General features: G+C 34.2%; 2 protein-coding genes across 3 annotated transcripts; both read right to left on the bottom strand.

Moving 5' to 3' along the window:
* Positions 1-1,010: 1,010 nt before the first annotated feature.
* LOC114394104 (protein starmaker-like) lies at positions 1,011-6,833 on the bottom strand. Of its 2 annotated transcripts, XM_028355678.1 has the most exons (4): positions 6,648-6,833; positions 5,839-6,217; positions 1,865-3,416; positions 1,011-1,828 (listed from the first exon to the last, which is right to left on the bottom strand). In XM_028355678.1, the coding sequence occupies exons 2-4, from the start codon at positions 6,192-6,194 to the stop codon at positions 1,283-1,285; spliced, it is 2,454 nt and encodes an 817-aa protein (XP_028211479.1). In that variant the 5' UTR covers positions 6,195-6,217; positions 6,648-6,833; the 3' UTR covers positions 1,011-1,282. The 2 variants fall into 2 exon arrangements, with proteins under 2 accessions (XP_028211479.1, XP_028211478.1); XM_028355677.1 differs by having other exon boundaries at positions 1,011-3,416; positions 6,648-6,832.
* Positions 6,834-17,942: 11,109 nt separating this feature from the next.
* Positions 17,943-23,867, bottom strand: LOC114392137. Its single transcript, XM_028353176.1, has 5 exons — positions 23,677-23,867; positions 22,620-22,717; positions 18,926-18,998; positions 18,788-18,843; positions 17,943-18,344 (listed from the first exon to the last, which is right to left on the bottom strand). The coding sequence occupies exons 2-5, from the start codon at positions 22,649-22,651 to the stop codon at positions 18,230-18,232; spliced, it is 276 nt and encodes a 91-aa protein (XP_028208977.1). The 5' UTR covers positions 22,652-22,717; positions 23,677-23,867; the 3' UTR covers positions 17,943-18,229.
* Between the last annotated feature and the right edge of the window lie 1,455 nt (positions 23,868-25,322).

Below are 25,322 nucleotides of genomic sequence, written 5' to 3'. Positions count from 1 at the left end.
AAAGCAAAAGTGTGATTTACCACAAGCGAGGACCAACAAGCTATATGCATTCTCAGCCACATTTCTAAGAATCATTTCAAAGTTTTCAGCAAATTTTGCTATAGCATACTGATCCAACCTGTTGGGTCATTGCAAACGTTTAGTCCATCCCATTCACGTGTATAAATTAACTGCATAAATAATAATATCGTCATTATTCGTCGTTGAATGAAAAAAATAAAAATCAGCATATTTACAATTTTGAAAGTTCTATTTACTGCTTTCCAAAACCAATTATACTAGCGTTTGAATTATTTCAACCAAAAGTGAACAGGCATAATATAAAGAATATCAATACAACCCTCTTAGATCAACATATCAAAAATGATATTCAATTACACATTTAGATAAATCAATTTTTCTTTAACCAAGGTATCCCCCGTCAAGAATAAATGATTTGAGGAATTAATCTCTCCCAACAGATATTATTTCATACACACGAGCTAGGGATCGATCCATGGCCACATGCTTAAGGTTATCTATCAACCATATCATAACTAAATGTAATTATCCAGAGGCAAGCTGTTTAGGCTTATCATTAGGTGCATTCAAAATGCTGTTACTTGACTATATATGTATCAGAGCACACACCTGTTTGTATAAATTTTACCTCGTACCACGGTACTAGTCTTGAATTGAATCAGTCAATAATTGGCACGAGTAGATGATGAAATAAGATTCAATTTTTTGAATCTCACGATTTCCAAGACCAAGAATCTCACATAGAATATAGCTAGAAAAAACAAATAAATCCTCAACTATGTAACTTCTGTAGATCAAGTACTAAAGCCCGAGGCTGGGGTTTAATCACCCTGTTACCAAATTTATTTATGGTTTAAGCTCATAGGGATTAACATTCCACCGCTATCCTATTATAGTGGCCTTCTTGACTTCACATCTCGTTGCAAAAGAAAATCATTCGCTTTCACGCAAATAGTAGTCACACACTCGCACTATTCCACCCTTGCAAATATACAACACCTGCATCAGATTTTGTATTTTATTTTTTTAAAAACTACCAGTCACAACATAATACAGAATTTTGGTAAAAAAAAACATAATACGGAATTTGAAACGAAAACACATGAAACATAGTTCACACACAAATTACATCCTCTAAAAAGCAAATGTATAAGACAACTGACACATCTAATTCAAATATTAAAGCAGCAAGTAAACATTCTCAAGATGCCTGGATCACAGTTCATGAGTCACTTTCACACCTCTCACTCGAACGAGAACCTTAGTATCTGCCTCTCTTGGAGTAATCTCCACGGCTTTCCCTCTCATAACCTTTGTTTCCGCGCTCTTCCTCCTCCCTTCTGTGCTTTCTATCTCCACGACCATCATCATCCCTGCTGTGCTGCTTTCTTTCTTCAGGATCATCATCATCCCTTCTGCGCTGCTTTCTTTCATAACCATCATCATCATCATCATCCCTTCTGTGCTTTCTTTCTCCACGGCCATCTTCATCCTTCGAATGCTTTCTTTCCCTATCATCATTCTCCCTTAAGTTCTTTCGTTCTCCATGCACATCCCCATCCCTTAAGTTCTTTCTTTCTCCATAAACATCATCGTCCCTTCTGAACTTTCTTCCTTCCCGATCATCCTCATTCCTTCTGAATTTTCTTTCTCTATGTTCATCCTCATCCCTTGCCTGTTTTCTTCCAGTTCGGTAATCTTCATCCCTTCCACGCTTTCTCTCTGCACGGTCATCTTCATCCCTCAAGTTCTTTCTCTCTCCACGGCCATCATCATACCTTCTGTGCTTCCCTTCTTTGGAATCATCCTCATCCCTTGCATGCTTTCGTTCTCCAAGATCATCCTCATCCCTTGCATGCTTTCTTCCCATACGATAGTCTCCAAGGCCATCGTCATGCCTTCTGTGCTTTTCTTTAGGATCATCCTCATCCTTTCCATGCTTTTTTTCTCTGACATCCTCTTCCCTTGCATGCTTTCTTCCTGTACGATCATCTTCATCCCTTCCATGCTTTCTTTCTCCATGGTCATCATTATCCCTTGTATGCTCATGCTCCCTATGATTATCATCATCTTTTCTACGCCTTCTGGTTTCATGATCCTCACCATACCGAGCAGTTCGACCAACAAAATGTGATTCAACATCCTTGTTATAATTTCTTCCTCTCTGCTCAGAGCTATCATCATCAGGCCCTGCAAACCTAGCTGATTTAGATTCAGACTCCATTTTTCTATCATCTTCATCATGCTTGACCACTGTGACAGGCTCCCTCTCTCTGTCTCCATCAATTTTCCTGTTACCGTGTGTCATCTCTCGACTTCTACTATTTGATCCCTTTGTAATATCTCTCCCATATGACTTTGTAAGAGAGCCCAATGCATCAACATTAGCACCATACTTCCCTTTATCTGCACCACTATCTCTGGCTTCATCTCTGAATCTATTTTCTTCCATGCCATATCCTTTAACTTTCTTTGCAGCAACAGACCCACCTTTTTTTGTTTTTTCACGTCTGTGATCACTAGAACCGCTGTCTGAATCACTGTCACTGCTACTCTTGTTAGAGGAAGTGTATGACCCCCTACTAACATATCTGTCTTGACCCAATGCACGCCTAACACCATCTTTATCAGAGTCCTCATCATCAGAATTATGCCTCCTTGTCTTCTGCTTCTCAAGTCTACCATATTTCTTTTCCTCACTGTCAACATCAGATTCCTCCTCAGAATCATGACGTTTGTTCATTTTTGAATGTTGCTTCCCTTCCCGATTTTTATGGTTGGAGACATCTTCATGATCATCAGAATCATCATCCGAAGAATGCCTCTTAAGAGACTTTTCTTTCTTATAACTTTTTCTTGCAAAATTGCTGTCATCAGAATCATAAGAATCAGTATCATCACTATCCTCCACCCTACCTTTCTTGCGGTGCTTAGGTATCTTCCGCTTCTTTTCAGCCTTGAGCTTCCTCTTAGCATCACTATCAGAATCAGATTCATCACTACTGCTTGTATACTCTTTACCACGCTTCCTTGTACCTCTCTTCTCATCAGACAAACTGCTGTCTGAATCAGATGAATCATCCTCATACTTTTTCTTACGAGTTTCAACCTTCTTGTGGTGCTTTGTATCTTTAACACTCTTCTTCTTAGTATTTTCATCCTTTTGATCTTCAACCATTTGTTTCTTTCTACTGAAATCTCTATCCAAAAAGGAATGTTCAGGCTTTGAATTACCCTCCACATTAGGACCATTTTTTCCATCATTTCCAAGCCCATCAGTCCCATCTTCATTTATTTCATTGGCTTCAGATGAGACTATGCCAAGAGCAGCCTTCAATGCTTCCATCTGCTTTTCCTTCCTAGCAGCAATTTGATGAGTCTGTGTATTTGAAACCCTGAAAAATCCCCCAAAAGAATTATTGTTATTGACATCATCTTTAGACAAACTATTCATGAAAAAAAGTGAAATAAGTTTCTCAAATACCATACAGATAAAGGGCAATTAATTAGCATGACATTAATCTGCATATATTTACATCCATGCCTCCAAAACATCCATCAACAACCACCAACCTCTAAAATAAGGCTATGTTTGGTAAAACTAGCTTATAAGGCTATGTTTGGTAAAACTAGCTTATAAGCTAGGAGCTGAAAAGCTGGAAGCTAGCTCAAAGCTTATAAGCTAACTGATTTAATTGAAAGTGTTTGGTAAGATTAACTGATAAATGTCAAATTACATAAAGGACATTAAATTGTGCATAGGGTCTATTCAACAAAAAGGGGAATTTTTGCTTTTAAAAATTGAATTGATAAAATAAAAATCATGCAAGGAAACAAATTAGGTCATAATTTTATAAAAAACATAGAATAATTCAGCAAATAATTGTAACTTAATATTTTATTTTTTTGCTCAGCAAATAAATAATATATAAATATAAATATATCAAGCACAAGAAGTGCATAATAATACAGCTAACAGTTTCAAAAAGCAATCAGGCTTTCATAACCCACTACCCCAAGGAAGGAGAAACGTATCTTTAGCATATACACCAATCTCACAAAAAGCATCTAACCAATAATTAAAAGCAATACCCTGTGGCTTTTCCTGCACATTCAACGTTAATAAATGCCACCAAAATATTGACACCTAACCAACTTAACATTTACAGCATTTAACCATCTTCAATGTGAAATACTATAAATGCCACCCCTTTCAGAAAAGACCCACCGCCAGTGGTCTCCCATATGCTCATCATAACAATCATAATGGGATTAGTAAATACACAGAAAGCCTCATCATCCCAGCCTCATACCAACTTTGATGACCGAGCCATGCCTGATATTTTCCCTAACCCCATGAATGTCAGCACGCCTACCCATTGGATTCTGGCCTCACTACTTCATATGTCAACATTCAGACTCACCAAATAACACAATAACCACTTCTGTCATTCCATAAACTGTGCACTCGTTAATTGTAACCCATATAACAAAATCATTGAAATCTTCCTCCACGCCTCTTCAACACAGTCGAATGCAAGCTCCAGGATTCATTTGCCACTATACAAAGGAAAACTCAATCGAAGTTGTAAATTGTTTTATCCAAGATTCCAAGCTTATGCAGAGAACATAATATCTTGCAAGTTGCAACACCTCCATCTTATCAAAAACACCATTCTTGAAAACACAAATGTTCCTATTTTTCCAAATATTCCAAATGACCGATGCCCAAACAATATTCCACAGATCAGCTAATTCTCTATTTGTACAGATTAAACAATGTTGTAGAAAATGCATAGCAGGATCCTCCGGTAGAACAGAATTCAGATTAATCCAAGAGTGACAAACCTGCCATATTTGTAGAACCTTTGTGCACGAAACAGAATATGGTTCACAGATTCAGATTCAGAATTACATAAAGGACAGAAAACATTTGATGCACCCAACTGAATATTCCTCAACAAGGGGTTTTGCCTCATAGGTAATCTTCTCAGAAAAGCTCTCCAAACAAAAAAATTAACCTTCAGAGGGATCTTCATTCTCCAAACCTGAGATAAGTTGCCTTGAACTTGTGGTCCTTTAAAGATATCATACAACTGCTCATATGCTGAACTTACTGAGAAAAAACCCTGGGTTACTTCCCTTCCATATCCACTTATCAACTTGATCTCTTTGTTGTGACACGGCTCACCTACCTTCCAACTCTTCCACCATGCTTCTTTCCCAATCAAACCACCCTCTTCTCCAACTTACTTAAAACCCACACCCAAACTTCTCCATCCCAATGCACCAAATTAGAAATATTTCCTTGTTGGTTATCAGAATTGGGGAAAAGCCTAGGAAAAGACAAAGTCAAGCTTTGTTGACCAATCCAAGCCTAGGAAAAGACAATTTAGTTTATAGGAGTTTGTCAGCTATGATTCTAATCTTTAGGATGCTTCTGAGGTAAATATAATGATATTGATCTTATCATCTAAACTTAAGGATGTTATCATTTTGTTTTAAGATTACAATATTGTTAGTATTTGAATTTTCTGTTACACTTTAGTTCTATTTAATTTATAGAGTCCAACAACAAAAGTTTAAGTGATCCTCCACGTAACATTTTTTTTTCTTTGTTCTCAGATCAAGTTTTCTAAAACAACAGTAAAGATAAGGGGTAACTAAAATGGCAGACACATACGATACATAAGGAATGCAAACACATGATACTTGATTCAAAGGCACACACATCAATTCACAAAAATAAAGAAGTGCAAATTGAAACAATATTATTTCACAACCCTAACAGAAGCATCAAAATTCAAAATCAATTACTTCTTATCTGATGCAGACACAGACGCAGGTCCATCTGTTTCCTCGGAGGCAGTGGCGGCTTCCAAATTTTGGCGAGCCTCCACGAGCTTTTCAGCAATCTCCGCATCGGTGTAGCCCTGATCGATGAGCTTGTCTTCAAGGATGGTGAGCTTGAGTTGAATCTGACGCTTGCGGTCATGCTCAAGGATCTCTTTGTTGGGCTTTCTACTAACACCAGCAGTGCCCTGATCCGCCTCAAACCCCTTCATGTTCTCGGCAACCTTCGAAATCTTCGGCTTCACAAAAAACTTATTGCTCTGAATGTACCCATTCGTACCCGACCCTCTTGGGGTCTGTAACCCTATTCCGTTGTACATGTCAACACCCACTGAAATTAAAACTGAAAAAAAAAACAATGAGAAAGAACGAAAGGATTAGAAACCCTAATGTCAATGTTAATTTAGAGATCTTAAAGTTATCATACCAAAGAAAAAATCACATCTGATGCACTGAACAACTTAAGCACGAAACAAAGAAATTAGGTTTTTATTGTAAGAAAAAAAGATTTAATCTGCAACATTCATTGCCGTACACTTGCACATAACAAGTAAACTAACTACTACCCAGGAAAACCTAATAACAGAAGTATGGAATTTGTATAAAGGGGATTTAATCCAATTCGATAGCTCAAAAAAAAAACATGGAATTATGTTTCTTGGATTCAATAATCATGGCGTTGAACGTCTTTCACAGGGTGATTTGGAATTAAGCAAGATCACTTTTATTTTAGAGAAGAGAGTTTGAGAAAGAAAGAGAATTGAAAATTATACCTAGAAAACGAGAGGAAAGACAGAGGATGGCGTTAAGATCAAGATTTTGGTCGGTGAAATGGTCGTAAGTGCTTGATTTGTGAATAGGGCAATTTGATTTTATGAACAAACAGGGTGTCGATATTTTTTGTTCACGTTCAGGGCTTCGGAAAGAAGATGATTGATGAATTGATGGTCCTAAGCTTTGCTATATCCACTCGGGAGTTGCTACGTGCACGAAGCATTATTACTGGGGCAGCAAACAGTGACGTGACGAAACTGCCCTTCAGCAATTATTCTTTCGGAAGAATATTTTTTTTGAAAAACTTTTTGGAAAATCTCTTTCCGGAAATTTTCCGGAAGAACCTTCTTCCGGAAGAAGAATTTGTGACTTCCAGAAATACCCAAAAACTACTTCCGGAAGAACGTCATTCAGAATGTTTTCGGAAGAAGGTTCTTCCAGAAGTTAGTTTTTTTGAAAAAAAATATTTAATATTATCAAATATTTAAATAATTTACTTTTAATGGATAAACTAAATTATAAAATAATTAATATTATTATACATAAATAATTAAATAATTAGTGAACGTAATTATGACTAATATTTATAATTTGTTTTTTACGCGCATGTCAAGTATTAATTTGTGTGACAATTTAGTATAATTTAAACCATAAAAATTAATTAATTCGTAAATTTTATTAAAAATATAAATTATTTATTATGATAACATTTAATTTCTATTACAAAAGTTAATATATAATAAAAAATGATTATTATTTTATAACAAAATGAAGAAAAAAGAATTTTCATTTTATAATAATAAGTAAAAATAAAATAATATTTAATGCGTATGTAATGACGATTTTGCCCTTGTGTAATTTTCTTTAAATTAACGCGTTCACGCTTCTTTTTATTGCGCTTTCTTCTCTGCTTTGTTTCTTCCGTTTTGGTTTTTCGTTGCTTGCTGTTGTTTTGGTGGTGGTCCTTTTTGTAGTTTCCATTGGTGGTCCCGTGAAGTATTTGAAGATTTGGTGGTCCCGTGTTCCGTATTTGAAGTTTTGTTAGTGGTTGTTCTTCCTATTTCGTCGGAGGTACGCGTTTATGAGTATTTTTTTCGTTTTCCGGCTAGTTTTTAGAGAAGAAAAACAGTAAAAACTATATCCGGAATAAATTTTAGGCACAGCAGGAGGAAGGTCCGGAATGACCACTTCCGGAAGACCTTCTTCTTCCAGAAGTTACTAAGGCCTATTCCGGAAGAAGTGCTTCCGGAAAACACTTTCGGAAGACCTTCTTCCGGAATGGGTCTTAGTAACTTCCGGAAGAAGGTCTTCTGAAAGTGGTAAATTATTAGCATTTTTTTTATTTCTGTTTTATAATTTATATATATATATATATATATATATATATATATATATATATATATATATATTTCTGTTAGTTAATAATGGATTAATGGATTATTGGTTTAATTAGGTATAATGGTATAATATTAAATGATTTAGGTAACTTAAATGTATAATGGTACAAAAATGTTTTATTAGTTGTTTATTATAGTGATAAGTTTAGTTTAAGTAAATAATGTAGTTATAAATTTAGAATATATTTGTATTAGTTGTTAGTTAATAAGTAGTCAATTTATGGATGTGGTTATATGATAATTTGAATATAGTTGTGTATGATGCATATGTGCTGTTAATATGTTTGTTGTTTAAGGTGTAGTAAATTTTTGGATGTGGTTATATGATAATTTGAATGTACTTGTGTATGATGCATATGTCCTTAAGATGGACGAAGATCAATGGAGGTATGACTTTGCGATGTCACAAGAAGTTCATATGGATTATGATTATGATAATCAAGAAGAATGTGGGGTGAATGAACCACATGTGGATTGTTCAAATGCTTTTAATACGTCTCAGGTAATCTTGGGATGGTTTCAAGGGATGCTTTAAATCAGATTGCTTCTGAGGTTGACCATCTACGTTATCTCGGCAACAATCTCTCTTCTTGTGGTTGTGTGATGAGAAGCACGCACGGTATTCCTTGTGCATGTGAGCTTTCTAGGTATACTGCTGGCAGCATCCCATTGGAGTCAGTCCATCTTTTTTGGAGGAGACTTTGCTTTTCAGACCAAGGGTTATGTGAGACGAAAGTCACCATCAAGGAAGAGATAGAGATTGCATACCCTGATCATAACTCTATGTGCCCTCCTCCGTCAAAGGTCAACACTAAAGGTGCACCGAAGAAACCGATGAAAAGAAGTTAAAGATCCACAAAGCGTGATCCGTCTTACTGGGAGTATGTTGATGCTTTTCATTATGTTCAAAGTAGCAACTCTCCAATGAAACGAAGTGCATCATGTTCTCAACCGCCTCAGCCAACAAGGATCATCCCGATGTTGGATCAATTTGTGTCATTCTTTCAAGGTTTCATTCGTGACGTTGTGAATGTGAAAGCGGACGGTAACTGTGGATATCGGTCCATTGCCGCTTTATTAGGTATGGGGGAAGATTCGTGGCCGTTAGTGCGTAATGAATTGATTAAAGAACTTGGCAGGTGGTCGCATGAGTACATGAACCTTTTCGGTGGCACAGAGAGATTTGAACAATTAAAGTTGTCCCTACTTGTTGATGGCTTTTCAAAGGTATGTTTTTAGGTTAATTTTTCTTAATAACAATGTTTAAATTACTTACATGTGTATGTTTGGTTCATTCAGGTTAGTGTGGACAAGTGGATGGATATAACGGACATGGGATATGTGATTGCTTCACTGTATAACGTAATCCTTGTATCGTTGTCCCAACAACAAAGCATGACATTTTTCCCTCTTAGAAGTCAACCACCACCTCATTCTTCTGGCCACCGCATCATATGTGTCGGTCACGTGTTTGGAAATCATTTTGTTCAGGTACATTGAATATAGTTAGTATAACAATTATGCAATGACTTCACTGGTTCATTTGGCACGGTCAGCGCATGATATAATGTTTGTTCATGTACAACAGGTTTATTTGAAAGACCATTGTCCCTTGCCGCCTCCAGCGCTGTTGTGGTCAAGCAATTGTTATTCTCAAGCAAAGTAGTGGGCAATTCCATATATTAGTAGAATGCAGCAATACACAAGCTTGATGTCATTCAAAACACACTATGTAGACCTAAATGAAGACTAAACATGCATTGTTTATGTAATTGTATTCATTATGCGATATAATTTGTTGTAACTCGTTACTAACCAATTAATATTATCAAGTACTCGTTTGGTTAAGCAAGGAAATTGTTGGTCCAACAAAAATCATTTACGCGTGCAGCATACATCATTGTCATAATTGACAACACATAATGACATGCATGCGTATTACAGTTTGAGCGCGACAACACATTGGCTAACTTCAGTACACATTCTGAAACTAGCAGTTGCTCGACAACACATTGGCTGACTTGACTACACATTGGCGACAACACATTGGCTGACTTGACTACACATTTACGCGTGTCAAATTTTTTGTAAACAAAGTTAAACAATGGCTCGGTCACAACCATCTATATATATGGCAGACTAGGCTACTAAATCACACATTATCTTGCTTTCAAATAATCTCCCAACTGATACACAAACTATGACATTTTTAGGAGAAACTAGCAGTCAAACGATTGCCAACTCAAGGTTGACTTTCATTTATCCAAATGAATCGATTATTCACAATGATACTAGGGTTTACTTCCAAACTTCAACTCTGGTGCCCATTCGAGTACCAAATAGGTGTGATTTTGCAAGCCTAAAAACCAGAATACACAATACTCTTCAGCTATCCGACAAACAATTTTTGGATGAAATTCACTACCGGAAGCCATTCACCGATACAGGTAACCAAATTCGCTTTGAGTGTATCAAATTGATAAATGATGACAATGTCAACACAATGTTAATGTGTAATGATCAATTTTCTTGTGTTGGTCCGATTGAGTTATTATGCACCGTTGGAAGAACACCAGATGGAATAATAAACTTACTTGAACGCACTATGCCTCGTATTCATGACGCGATCCTGTATTACAACGGGAAATGGAACATGCCACCGCAGAACAAATTTGTTGGATGCGTGTTCACAGAAAAAAATCCTAAGAAATTTCAAATTCCTTCAACATGTACCATCGATGAACTGAAGAATTTAATCAAGCAAGTTGCACCTAAAAGGATTCCCCCTCTTGGAATTCACGAATCACAAACGGTAAGACGATTGTTTTTCCGCCAACCAGCTCAGTTTGAGTATTCAGATACGGTTATAAAATATGAAATAAATGAGTTGATCACCAACGAAGAACTGGTGAAGGTGTTAGTACAATCTAACTACTGGAAAAAATATGGACCAATAGAAATTTTAGCTGTCTTTACTAAATATGTTGAAGACGAGGTCAGTGGGACGTCGCTAAACAACTGAATGTGATGTTTAATTTTTTGTTTTTTCGTTGATGTAACCTTTATCTATTTACGGCGTGTTTAATTCTCATAATAAAGTTGAATGTGTTGTTTCAGTGGTCCAAAAAATTAATTGTTAAAAGGGTCCATTTCCTATTTTTTTGGATTTTCAGGCTTTGTTTTGACGTGTTAGTTGACGGAACCGGGGAACGGGAGTATTTTTTTTGGGTTCTTTGACGTCCAAACATGAGAAATGGCCGCCCTCCATTGTCTCAGGGCACTGGCACACCCACGCAAAAAAATCCCAAACATGGGTTCTTGAATATGGAAAAAGGGTCCATTTCCTATTTTTTTGAATTTTCAGGCTTTGTTTTGACGTGTTAGTTGACGGAACCGGGGAACGGGACTATTTTTTTGGGTTCTTTGACGTCCAAACATGAAAAATGGTTGTCCTCCATTGTCTCAGGTCACTGGCACACCCACGCAAAAAAATCCCAAACATGAGTACTTGAACATGGAAAAAGGGTTCATTTCCTATTTTTTTGGATTTTCAGGCTTTGTTTTGACGTGTTAGTTGACGGAACCGGGGAACAAGACTATTTTTTTTTTGTTCTTTGACGTCCAAACATGAGAAATGGCCGCCCTCCATTATCTCACGGCACTGGCACACCCACGCAAAAAAATCCCAAACATGGGTACTTGAACATGGATTTTTTTTAAAGTCATCCTTGTAGTATCTTATATGGCGATTTCATTGTCATGTAATTTTTTTAAAATATTTAGTTTTTGGTACGACCTTATATATTAATGGTGTAAATTATGAATTATGAATTATTAATGATTTTAAAAAAATTTATTTTTTTATGTAATTCTTACAAACAAAACTCATGATTCTAGGTTCCCTTTTTTTAAAAATAAATTTAAAACAACCGTAAACTTTGCTTAAGGACCACAAACAATCGGAATAATAAACTATATTATAAAATAATAAACTATGCAAAACACGTCAACTATATTAAACAAAAACTGTAATAATTACAAATATTCATGTCAACTACAACATAAAAAATAAATAAAATGATTAATGGTCCGTGCGGCGTCTCTGACGAGCCCTGACCGTCCCATCAGCACTGGGTCCCCCTCTCGCGATCGTCAGGCAGTCCTGCATAATGTCATATAACTCTGTGCCTGCAGTGACTATCCTAAGGTTGAGCACACGCTCCAACCTCAGTGCAATCGCCTCATATCCCTCGTAATCATCCTGTCAAAGTCATTAAAAACATTTATTATGAAATTTAAAATAAACAACAACTCATAAAACATTAAACGCGCAAATATCTTACCACATGTGGAGGGGGGTCAAATGCCACTGGAACCTGGGGCCTAGGTGGCTGTATGTAGTCCTTAGGGTCTGCAACTGGTGCATCCTTCTGCTGGTCACCTGCCTGGGTCGGTGTCATGAATGGGTGAGATATGCGGAAAAACCACTCCATGTAATCCACAGATACCTGCCCAGGCACTAGACAAAGCTGACCCGCAGGTAGTAAGTGATCTGCAAACTGCATTCACCTGTCATCTATCTGATCGTGTGATAATCGTGCACTAACAGGCGGCGGAGGGATACTCTGGATGTAACCGAACTGGCGTACCACCCTCTCCGGTCGAACCGTGACGACCATAGGACCCCATCTGAACTGACCCTAGAAAGATGAAATCTCCTGAAACGCCCTAACCCCCCGATGCTCCGTGTACGGCAACCAAGACACATCTGTGACGGTCAAACCATCACAACGTGCCCTGTAGGGTGCTCCTGTGATTCCCTTCATGTGCGCCTTCGACGTCAACCACCGGGAAGTACGTGGGGACGTCTCCTGGTATGTATCGTCAATCACGCACTGGTGCACACTAGGGAAGTGCTCATAGATCCAGCACTACACAATAATTGAGGTTAACATAACATAAAAATATGTTTAAATCATAATCGAACCTAACATATTAATAAACACAAAATTTACCTGAAGTAGCGTCAAGTACCCCGCAAGCTGTCGGGTGGTGGTCCTACAAGCCTCATCTAACTGGTCATACATATGAACCAGCGCGGCAACCCCCCAATCGTAACCACCACTATGAGCGAGGTCCCAGAAAGCGTCAAGGTGGACCACATGCACGTATGTTGCACTCTTATTAGCAAAAAGAGTGCAACCGACAAGGTGCAGCAGATAAGCGCGAGTTGCGACAATCCACCGCCAGGCCTGACATCTGGTCTCATAAATGTCACGAACTCATCCTAATCATACATATGCTCCACGTGTGAGTGATGTCTCGGCTCTGGCCTCCTCGGCAGACACTTCCAGCAACTCCGTAAGCAAGAATCTGGCCTCCTCCATAGAAAGAGCGTGGAAACTGTGCAAGGCGCCAGTGATGGGCAAATGTAGGATGGACGATACATCATTCAATGTGATCGTCAGCTCTCCTACAGGAAGGTGGAAGGTGCTAGTCTCACTGTGTCACCTCTCCACAAATGCGGATATAAGTCCAGGATCGTCAGTAATAACTAAACAATCTATCAGTGGACTTAATCCTATGGCAGCCACCATGCCTTCAATCTCAGGCACTGGCCTCCCAATCAGTGTCACCTTCCTCCCATGTGACACTAACTTCAAATCAGGGCGTTCCTGATTTGAAGTACAAATTATACAATTATTAAAAAAAATTAATCATAAACAAATAAATCAACAATGGCAAATAATTAACAAATTAAAATACCTATCTACTCCAAACTGCATGTGCAACATGCTCGGCAAATGATGTGAGCACTGACGGGTCACGTGGACCACCAGGGAATCCCTCAGCAGCATCATCATCATCTGACCCCTCGCCACTATCAACACCCTGTGCGTCCGCATGCATCTCAGGTGCCTCCGTAGGCTGCTCAGGGACATCGTTAGTCATGTCAGCGACGTCCTCAGCCATATCACGTCCCTCCGTAGTCATCTGATGAACGCGTAGCCTACGGGCTGAGGCAGTAGGCCTACGCCTCTCGGGAACATCGGCAGCATCCTCGTCAGCAGGTCTATCTCTGCCTACAACTCTACCTATGGCACGACCTAAACCTCGTGTTCTAGCCATGATCTGTAAATCATGTCGAACACATATTTTTTTTTGTCAAAATATACACAATTTTCTTTATAAAAAAACAACTTTATTTATAAACAAATAAGATTAACTTAAATCAAATTATTTTAAAACATACACAACCTAATTTTAAAAAAAAATTAAACAACTTCATTTATAAAAAAAAACACAACTAATGTAAACAAAATTTATTAATAAACATGCACAACTTAATTTTAAAAAAAAATTAAACAACTTCATTTATAAAAAAAACACAACTAAATTATTTAGTAAACATCCACAAGTTAATTTTTTTTTAAAAAAAATAAACAACTTCATTTATAAAAAAAAACACAACTAATATAAAAATAATTCATTACTAAACATCCACAACTTAATTTTAAAAAAAAATTAAACAACTTCATTTATAAAAAAAAACACAACTAATGTAAAAAAAATTAATTAGTAAACATCCAACTCTTAATTTAAAAAAAAAATAAGAAACTTCATTTCTAAAAAAAACACAACTAAATTACTTAGTAAACATCCACAAGTTAATTTTTTTTAAAAAAATAAACAACTTCGTTTATAAAAAAAAACACAACTAATATAAAAATAATTCATTACTAAACATCCACAACTTAATTTAAAAAATAATTAAACAACTAATGTAAAAAAAATTATTTAGTAAACATCCACAATTTTTTAAGAAAATAAAATACTTCATTTATAATAAAAAAAACTAATTAATTATAAAAAATTAGTATTTTTATAAAACTTCCAAAACACACAACTTTAATTATAAAAATAAACAACTTCATTTTTAAAGAAAAAACACTAATTTAAAAAAATAAACAATAAACAAAAACAAACACAACTACTTTTATAAAAAAAAAATAATTTACAAATTAATATTTAGTAAAAATACACAATTTAAATTATAAAAAAAACATGACATCAAAAACCCAAACCTCATTTTTCATAAAATCTAAAAAACAAAATAACCAAAATAAATACAATAATTCATTTAAAAAAAACAAAACAATTTCTGTTTAAAAAAAAAACAAAAAAACCACTTTCCGGAAGAAGTGGATCTTCCGGAACAATTCCGGAAGAACCACTTCTTCCTGAAAGTTCTTCCGGAAATTTGAAAGTTCTTCCGGGAGAGCGCGTCTTCCGGAATTCTTCCGGAAGAACCTTTTCCGGGAGTCTTCCGGAAGACGTTTGGTTACTTCCGGAAGAACACTTCTTCCGGAAACTTTCCGGAAAAGGTTCTTCCGGAACTTCCGAAAGAACCCCTAACGGGTCTTCCGGAAGACTCCGCCGTCAGCCTTTTCCGCCATTTTTTCCGGCGTACTCTCGTCTTCTCCCCTCTCGTCTTCTACCCTAAGGTTAATCCTAAGGTTCCATTGCTATGCTAACAGTGCTGCACATTACAAGCAAATGGTAAGGGGAAGGGGAACTAACCTGTTCGCAGAGAAGAAGAAGAAAGCCTTGGCGCGCCTCGCGGAGAAGAAGCTTCACGGAGAAGAGAAGAAGAAGCAGGTTCCGGGAGAGAAGAAGAAGCAGGTTCCGGGAGAGAAGAAGAAGCAGGTTCCGAGAGAGAAGAAGAAGCTGTTTGAAACAGTGTCTTCCGGGAATTACATTCGCGCTTTTTATAATTTTATTTTAAAGGGCAAAATGGTAGTTTCAATAAATTGTTGGGTGCACCTAGCAACTCCCTATCCACTCCTCTTTAAGGGAATTGAGCCCAAATTTATTTTTATGTTTTTTGGTTTTTATTATATCCACTCCTCTTTGAGACATGCTAGCGGGCCATCTCTTATACTTCTTTTTACTAAGACTCTCTTAAAAATCACAATTTTTTTTAAGTTTTGTTTCTCATTTACTTATTGTGTTTTTAATTTTATATTAAATGAGAAGTACATTCTAGGATGATGTTTAAATTTTTGTATTTCCCAAAGTAGTTTCCAGAATCCACATTTTGTATTTCAGAAAGTACTTTTTGAAAGTCAAAAAATTCTATAAAGTACTCTCCAGAATTTAATAAAAACAATGTTTTGCATCTATTTCCAAAATCCAAAAAGACAATAATCTTAGCAAAATGACACACAGAGAAAGCATTTTAATGTCTTTTATATCTCATCTCTTAAACCTCTAACCAAATTATACAATATGTACAAACTATTTATGGAGATGGAGATCTGAAACTTGTAAGCATTTTTCTTAATTTGTGGTAAGAGAATAAAGTTATAAAATTAGTAAAACCAAGAAAGTGAAGAAGAAAGGAAAACCAAAACAAGATAGGGGAGAGTGTGTGCCACTTTGAGGGAATAAAGATAATTTGAAACAAGAAGGTTATTTAAGTTTTTAAAAGAAAAATCAGGGTGTAATTAGAAAAAAGAGAATGAATATAGCAAGGGGTTTTTTCTTCCTTTTCTCTTTTTCTAATTTCATTTGTGGGACCTCAATTTCAGCCCAATTTAGTCCAATTTAGCTTCTCTTCTCTTTTTTTTGTTGTTGTTGGTCTAGACATGACAATGGGGCGGACGGATATAAGTATTGTCTCCTCAATCCCTTACCCCGATTCTCCAACATATTCTCATACCCGTACCCCATATCCGACGGATTTAAGTTTATTGTCTCATCCCCGTACCAATCGAGTATCGGGTATCCCCGACCCCATCCCATACACGATTCAAATTAGAAAAATATTTTTTTTTGTAAAAAAATATTAAAAATTTGATTTTAGAAAAAATAAATTGATTGTTAAACATTTATTTTTAACTACTTATATATCAATAAATTTATTATAGCGCATGTGTCTACAAAAATAGTTAAGAAAATAATATTAAATTATGTAAAAATTCTAAAATAAAGTTAAATAGTAATAAAAATTCTATGCATTTTGATTAAATTATGCAAAAATTCTAAAGATTTTAAGTGGCGGGACGGATTTGGGTTCGGGAATGGGAAGGGTCTAGTAATCCTATGCCCGTACTCATACCCGACTTTTGGTTATCGGAAAAAAACCCGAACCCGAACCCATACCCAGTCAACTCGAATATTACCCATTAAAGTCGGGACGGATTCGAACGGGTACCCACGAATATGGATTTTCTTGCCATGTCTAAGTTGTTCTTTTTTATGTAAAACATAATATACAATATAATAAACTAAAGGATAACAATAATAAAAAATATTAAAAGTATAATTTAAAAATAAAAAAATAACATAATAAACTAAAAAATCATAATATATGATATAACAAATTAAAAAATAACAGTAATATAAAATATATAAGTATTTTAGATAGGGAAAGTAAGATCTTATAATCTGAGTTATAAGTTTTTATTCTTCTCTTTTTTTTTAGATAACATCTCGATTTTAACAATATTAATGCTGACTAAGGTTGATAATGATGGATAATTTTAGAATTTAGAATTAATCACTTTTTAGTAATTTTTCTTAACATATCTTTTCTATCCTATATCTTTTTCATCTTTATTTATAAATTAAATTTTAATATTTTTTTAAAAAATTATCAATAATTTAAATTGTTTATAATAAATATAAAATATAAATTATTTGTTCAAAAATATTTATTTCTTGCACATTTTAATTATCATATAATTAATACTTTTTATAAATATTTATTTGTTATAAATTTTAGTTATTTAAATAAATATTTATTCTGTTGATGATTGTATGGACTAAAATACTAGTAGCCTATTCAATAAAAACTAGGTTTATATATATAATCATTAAAAAAAAACATATTTCTTTAAACAAATACAATATATTACAAATTTCTAAATATAAGAAAACAAGTGTCATGTTTGTCTGTGTCATGTCAACAATTAGCATTCAGGAATTGAGAGTAGGTAGTAGTAGAAGAAGATTATTAGAGTGACTAAGCATTACATATTAAACCCTTGAAACATCATGTAATACAAATTCAAAACAATGTGAAAATCTTTTCCTGCTTGAAAGAAACAAATAAGGGTACATTCAGACAGTAAAAGTCATAGTCCACTTCAACAATCTAACATTCAATATATGAGGAGACGTCACAACTTCATTACTTGACCAAATTCTTCAATAGTTTTGGTGGCTAGTGTCAGGACATCTACAAAAGCACTAAATGATGCCCGAAGAAATCTGGCTTCTGTTGCCTCAAAGTGCCTGGATAAGAAAGATTGAAAGGAGAGAGAAGTAAGATTTAACATTCAGCATGTCCTTGAAGCTAAATTAACTAATGACAGCAGCAAATGAATCCTTTTAGATAAAAGTCAGCCTAAAATTAATGACTAACAGAAAGTGCTCATATTGCACATGATATATTTAAAATTGTAGTCATTGTCATAATGTCTTCATGAAAAAAACAATTGCAATCAACCCAAACATGATACAGACTCTCGGGTATCTTTAGATAGCAGCATTTCATAGACAAAATTGATAACAATAAAAACTTCACTTGAGCTATCAAAACAATGTGTTTTATATGCTAATATCCTAATTTACTCCTAATAACAAAATAACATTTAACCAGCAAACGATGCACTCTATTAAACCGAACATAAACTCATTTACAAAATCTTTCAACTATTAATACCAAAGATACTCACACTGATAGCTTTCCATCAGACACTGTCATAAGTCGTTTTACTTTATCAGGCTGTAACTGCACAAGGCACAAAATTACATTAAAACTAGTTGAAAACGATTGGTAAAGCATTGGAAAGCTCATGTCTTCAGACAACCACCTCTTTGTCAACTGCTAAGGCAGCATACACAATGGAAGCATTCTCCTCCGATCCAAAATACATTTCCATGTCACTGTAATTATCATTCCATTTTTAACAACAGACATTTGTTAGTATTAATTTCAGTACACAAGGAAAACCTCAGCATTTTCGAAGCAAGCTTTTTTCATGGTAGTGATTCTTTCAAGTTCAGCAAATTTGCACACAATTGATGTACATATATTCACCAGATCAGATGATTCTCTGAGAAGCCTAGGCTCTGTTTTTTTTGGTAAGAACTTTGGCTCAGTGCCTTAATGGAATTGAATAACACTTATACAACCTGGTGTTCTATCAGTTACATAGTCCTAATTCTATAATATCATTAGTAGCCCAAGAACTAGGACACACAACAAAGTCAGATGCAACAACCAAAAAAAGAAACTGAGAAATACCAAGCAACTGAGCAAATTCAAAACTACTCTCAGCATTCATTTATTATATTATAATCTAAGAAGTACAAATATGGAAAGACTACACACACAGAAAAAAATGCAAGTGTTAATTATAATAAATCTTTTGTCAACAATAAATTACATCTTTGTTAATCTGTTAGTAGAGAATTTAAAGTTTTACGGAACAGGAGGGTTATTAAGGTATAAGCCATACCAAATTTTTAAATATTTTCCTTTTCTAATATTGTGAATCAGCTATAAATTTGTCCTTTATAAATCTGTTCACATTCTCTAAGAAAAGCTACGTACAAAATGTGAACCATTTAAAAAAAAAAACACAAGTGCAATGAATAACCAAAATATATATTATTACACTAGTGGAAAGCTACCGCTAACAATGAAAAATACACTTCAAATTACAGGAAAAGACACTATCAAAACAATTACATAAATTATAGACATATTGTTTAAGATGCAGTTCAGACTAATTCAAGCTCAAGCCTAATAGCAAGGAGAGAAGTAACCTTGCTCTGAAACATTAGAAAAGAAAAAAAAGTGAGTCGAAGACTCAGTAGGGAATTTCATTATTTCTCCTTTGGTTTTGTTTATTCAAACAGGATTTGATTTGTCGGTTCCATATTCTCCATCCTAGTTTCCATTGTAACACATGTGACGACCATAACAAACTAATAGGATCAAGGACACTGAATACCAGTTGTAAGGTACCAAGACTACACGAAAAATGAATGAGAGAACGATATTTGTATGGGTTTCGATCAACTGATCCAAGAGCCAATGTATATGAATTCAAATATGTATCCAGAAGAGCAATTCAAGAGTGCTCCCCTCTCCCAAATCTAGTTCCAGGTCCCAACCCCCCTAACATATCACACATGTAATAGTCCCTTCCCACTAACTCACATGAGCCTCCCTCCCTCTCTTAATTCTGATTAGATGCATTGCCCCTATACTTCCTTCTCTTGTATACTGACCTTGGGCCTATGTGTGCCTTGGACAGTAACAGAAAATAACAACTTTATTCAACCAGGAAGCAGCTCTTGTGCTGTTAAAAAAAACACAAACTTCACTAAACTGGTGTTGAACTGCACCAAACTTAACTAAAAAAAACTGAACTATTTTTAATAAAAACTAAACCGAATTGTTATACAGTTTGGTTTTTAAAAACTGAACTGTTGATAACCCAAACTGCTAAAAACTGACTATACTTGTGAAATTTAAAGTGCATTTCAACTTTTTCTAATTTGAAAGTTATGTATTCCCTGCATGATCAGGGGTTGCAATTGCTTCCTAGTCTCTACTGTCTGATGAACTTTTTTCTCCCCTCGCGTCCTAGTTGGGTTCTTAATTATTTCTTTTTATATTACAATCTGGAATTGCATCTTTCCTTATGTTTTTTTAAATATCTGTTCGCCTGAACTGTTTTTCAGTTCGGTTCGGTTCAGGCAAACTGTTTTTGCAGTTCAGTGCAGTTTGGTTCTTTTGGCCACCCCTGACCTTTTGGCAAACAACAAAAAGACACATTGAATGAATGCCCTGTCTCAAAGAAGTCAAAAAGGGACAAGGAAGGGCTAGCAAGACAGATGGAATATATGGTGTTGTGAACAGAAGCATGGAGGGTGGCATGGACCCTACACGTTGTGCCATGTAATAAAGAATTCTAAACTTTGAAGTTTCTAGTTCATTTATTTGCATTATAGGTTTAAAACCAATGGACATGTATTCATTTGATCTTTGTGGAATTCTTTAGCAAAAGGGCACTTAAAACACAAATTAAGATAAGTTTCAAAAGTTGGTTTCATCATGCACTCATACTTTCAAACAGTTAGAATGAAAGTGGACTTTAAAGTTTTTTTCACTAGATAGTTCCTTGTCACTACCATCTTCTGTCCTAGAAGCTCTCCCACTTTTATCTTCTTACTGTGTCAATATCACCATTCTTATTAATCTTTATATTTCAACAAGCAAAACATGTAATAAAATGCACCATAACAGTTATCTATACAATCTTGGCTAAATTTATTTTAAGCAAGAAAATATATTTGGGCAGCAATGTGACTTATGACCTGGGAACCACTGCCAAGATGTGATATATCAGAGCTTCTAATATCACATCCTCACAATTAACTTGTCACCTAAGAAGATAATCATTTGATAACAGACTTCTACAATTTCCAATTTATTACACTTCTAAAAGTATGCATCTTATTGTATTCCAATAGCATCTAAACATCCTGCTGGGAAAATCACAAGGGTACATAACTACATATAAAATATATGTTGTCCTTTACATGTTCAGATCAAGATTTTCAGCCATGAGTTTGCAACGAAATAAGATAAAGACATGAAAAGAAAGGCTTCTTAAATGTGATTCCTGTCTGTAATCAAGAGAGGTATGACTAAAGTTACCAATTTCTAAATAAATACCATCTCACTACTAAAATATAAGACCAGTTCCAAAACGGAAATCAAAAGCATAATGCGAATACTCCACAAATTCGAAATAAGAGTCTTCATTACCTGAGATCCTATGGTCAAATCTCAAGGAACAGCATGGTATATACATACATATACACACACATATATATAGCACTTTTATTCCCTAAATTTAACAAGGATTCTTTGGATGACATACAAAAAAGAAGGATCTCAATATTTGGGCAATTTAGAAACCAAATTCAAATGTTAACAAAAATCCTTGAAACAATTTCATCATTAAAATATTACTCTCTCTTCTACATAGTCTCTAAAATAGAGAAATTATATAAGTAATCCTCCAAGCATTACATCATGCTAAATAGTCCTCTAAATATTGGAAAATCCTTCAAACCAGTCCTGAACATTGGTAAAATATATATATTTAATACTTTAAAGACTACTTATAAAATTTCATTGCTTAAGAGGAGAGAAGATAATAGTTGAGGGACCAAATTGATGGTTTATTCCAAATCCTCCGGAAATAAGAAATTAGAGTCACTCAAAATTCTCAACAACAATAATAATAACAACAACAACAACGAACTTGAAGAAAAGAATAAGTTATGAAACAGTAGGAGCGGGAACAATGCAAATATCAAGAGAGAGATACATGTGTTGCATCATCGTTCACAGAATGCAAAAACCTAAAAATTAAAACTTGGTTGAAAAGGTATATATATATATATATATATATATATATATATATATATATATATATATATATATATATATATATAGAGAGAGAGAGAGAGAGAGAGAGATACCAGCTAAATTCCCATTGTGGTGGTGTAGCCATGTGTGACCCGACCGGGTTCAAAGCGTGGACTTGCTCTGATGGCAAAGGAAGCGGAACGTAGGCAGACTACAGAGAGAGTGAGGGAAAAAATCAACAAAATTGTAAAATAGGGTTTCTTTACGGATAAAACAGACAAAAGGAGGGAAAGGAAAACACAAACTGATAGAAGTTTTTTTTTTTTTTTGACTGAACACAAACTGACATAAGTATAACTAACTATTTGTGTTTTTTTTCACATATATTTTCCTAAAGACACAATTATTATGCTGAAGACACGTTGCACACTAGATTCTGATTTGCCATTGTAAAAAAATAAATCGTCTTGATATAAAATTATTCAGTAAATTGCACGATGCGTGTAGCTCAGCTAACATTGATCTTTAATAGGAACCAAGAATAAAATTCTGGTTTAGAGTGATTTTATCCAACTAAAAACAGAGCTTTGAGACAAACATAGCAGTCTGCCCTGCTTCATACAAAACAAATCCAACATTCCCAACCCCCTCTTTCCAAGCACCCCGGCCTCCTAAATATCCCTTTGCATCAAGCAAATTATTTGACTAAAATGCTAACCACCTGCCACCTCAGCTAACTAATCCAGGGGAATCAACCAACATTTCCTTAGCAAAGTTAATAAAACCAATAGGACTCACGAGGAACAAGACAATGACATCAGCTTATACATCGTTTAGTGATCATTAAGGACGCCAATTTTCATCTAACATCAGCTTAAACCCTTCATCTAACATCCAAAATTTTTTCTCAAAGAAAAAGAAAATAGAGAACCCAATTTTCATTATTAATACAAAAATGAGCAAGTTGACCAATCCAAAATAAAGGGTATTCCAAAGGGATGGAAAAACTGGCAAAAAAAAACACACACAAACAGCTAAGAAGACATAAATTGAAGCGGACCCAGCAAACAATCAAAGACCCAAAAAAGAAGAAGCAAAAAAAGAGAAAAACTTCGAAAGAAAAAAGTGATCAAAGTACATTGAAAAATACAGGGTCCAAGGGAACCAAACCTTAAACACGAGAATTGATAACGGAACAGTACGATGAGGGATTGGTGTTTTTCTGTTTCAACTTTCAAGTGTTGTTGGGATCTTTGTGCAAATGGCGAGCGATGGCAGTTTCAGCAATCAGCACTAGTATGAAAAGGTGCGCAGCTTCTCTCTCTCCTTTCTTACCCTTCGCAAAGTGCAATTCCTCATTTTCTACCATTTTATAATTTGCAAAATAAAAATAAAATAGAATTTAAGAATTTAATAAATCATCCATCGTTGCAATAATTTTTAACAACTTTTAAGAAAATAAAATAAAATAAAACTCAATAAAATTATTATATATATATATATATTATAATTGAATGATATTATAAAATTATTTTAAAGTATATCTTAATATGATTTATGATTAAATAATAATATAAAATTGTTTTATAAATTTGTTATATCAATATTAAACTCTAACAATACTGAATTTGGATTTGGATTTAGTTACTTAAACTAAGGCAATTTTGAAACTATCAAGATATTTTAAAAAATTTATTGGGGTAGGTTATATTTTAGAATAATTTTTATGTATTGTTAACATAATTATTTATGGCTCGCAATAAAATATAATTATTTATGTCAGTAGTTTAACATCTAGTGTCTGGCATGGACATTAAATTTATATTTTATAATTTATAAGAGTAATTTTTATATTATTTTTAAGTTTTATATATTATTAATTATTTAATTTAAATTTAAATAAATGTATGTTAATAAATATTTAAATATATTTTTATATACACACCTGTTCAATTTTAAGATGATGACTATTATAGAAGGTGTTGTCTTGGATAGAATTTACTTTACTTTAGTGATGTCTTCTATGTTTCCTTTTGACTTTCTTTTAAAAAATTAATTTAGTTTTTGTTATTTTTTTAATTATGTTATTAATATGAAATATCTAATGATTTTGTTGATGACTAATATTTGTTAAAAAGAGTAACATATGTTCACGAGACAAAATTTTATTTTGTAATAGATTTTTAAATGTAATTACTTAATTAATTATTACAAATAGAACCAATAAGACATTAGATCGAGTGAGACAGAAGTCGTTTCACTTAGGTAAGGTTTCATGTTCAAGCCTTGTGGATGGATTAGTAATTGACAAAAGTGATCCGCTCGATTCTTCAACGGAGATTAATCATTAGCAAAAGTGATGAGTCTACTTCTCCAACAAAGATGAGTCATAAGCAAAGTCGATGAATACTCCATAACATATTAATTAAAATACTTAAATTAAAGTTGCTAAAGTTTTAAATAAATTTACCATTGATACATGTAATAGTTATCATGTATACAATTTTTTCAAATAATAATATAAAAAAATTAACAAATTTTTATATGACTAATATATGTAGAAATTGATTGATTTTTTTTAAAAAGTATTATAAACTCAAATCAATAATAATAAATATTTGTTAGTATTCAAGGTAATTATATATAAGAAATATAATAATTTATTATCAACATAGATATTGTGAAATGATTTATATTTAAGGTAATAGTATTACTTAATAATCCAAATCAGAGATTGTGTGCAAAAATTAAGATAATAGTATTATTTGATAATTTATATTTATTCGTTTCTTATATTAATAATTAATAAGTAATAA

The sequence above is a fragment of the Glycine soja genome, chromosome 17 (genome assembly GCF_004193775.1).
Source record: "Glycine soja cultivar W05 chromosome 17, ASM419377v2, whole genome shotgun sequence".
Lineage (NCBI taxonomy): Eukaryota > Viridiplantae > Streptophyta > Magnoliopsida > Fabales > Fabaceae > Glycine > Glycine soja.
The sequence above is the reverse complement of the archived record's forward strand: the minus strand, read 5'-3'. Positions and strand labels throughout refer to the sequence as shown.

What these genes read in the sequence shown, in the direction of transcription:
- LOC114392137 (XM_028353176.1), bottom strand. Translation starts at nt 22,651, where the DNA reads ATGGCTACACCACCACAATGGGAATTTAGCTG. An exon ending in CCACAATGGGAATTTAGCTG is followed by an intron (nt 18,999 to 22,619) that starts GTATCTCTCTCT and finishes TGATAATTACAG; the next exon opens with TGACATGGAAATGTATTTTG. An exon ending in TCTGATGGAAAGCTATCAGT is followed by an intron (nt 18,345 to 18,787) that starts GTGAGTATCTTT and finishes TTTCTTATCCAG; the next exon opens with GCACTTTGAGGCAACAGAAG.
- LOC114394104 (XM_028355677.1), bottom strand. Translation starts at nt 6,194, where the DNA reads ATGTACAACGGAATAGGGTTACAGACCCCAAGAGGGTCGGGTACGAAT. An exon ending in GTGTCTGCATCAGATAAGAA is followed by an intron (nt 3,417 to 5,838) that starts GTAATTGATTTT and finishes GGGATTTTTCAG; the next exon opens with GGTTTCAAATACACAGACTC.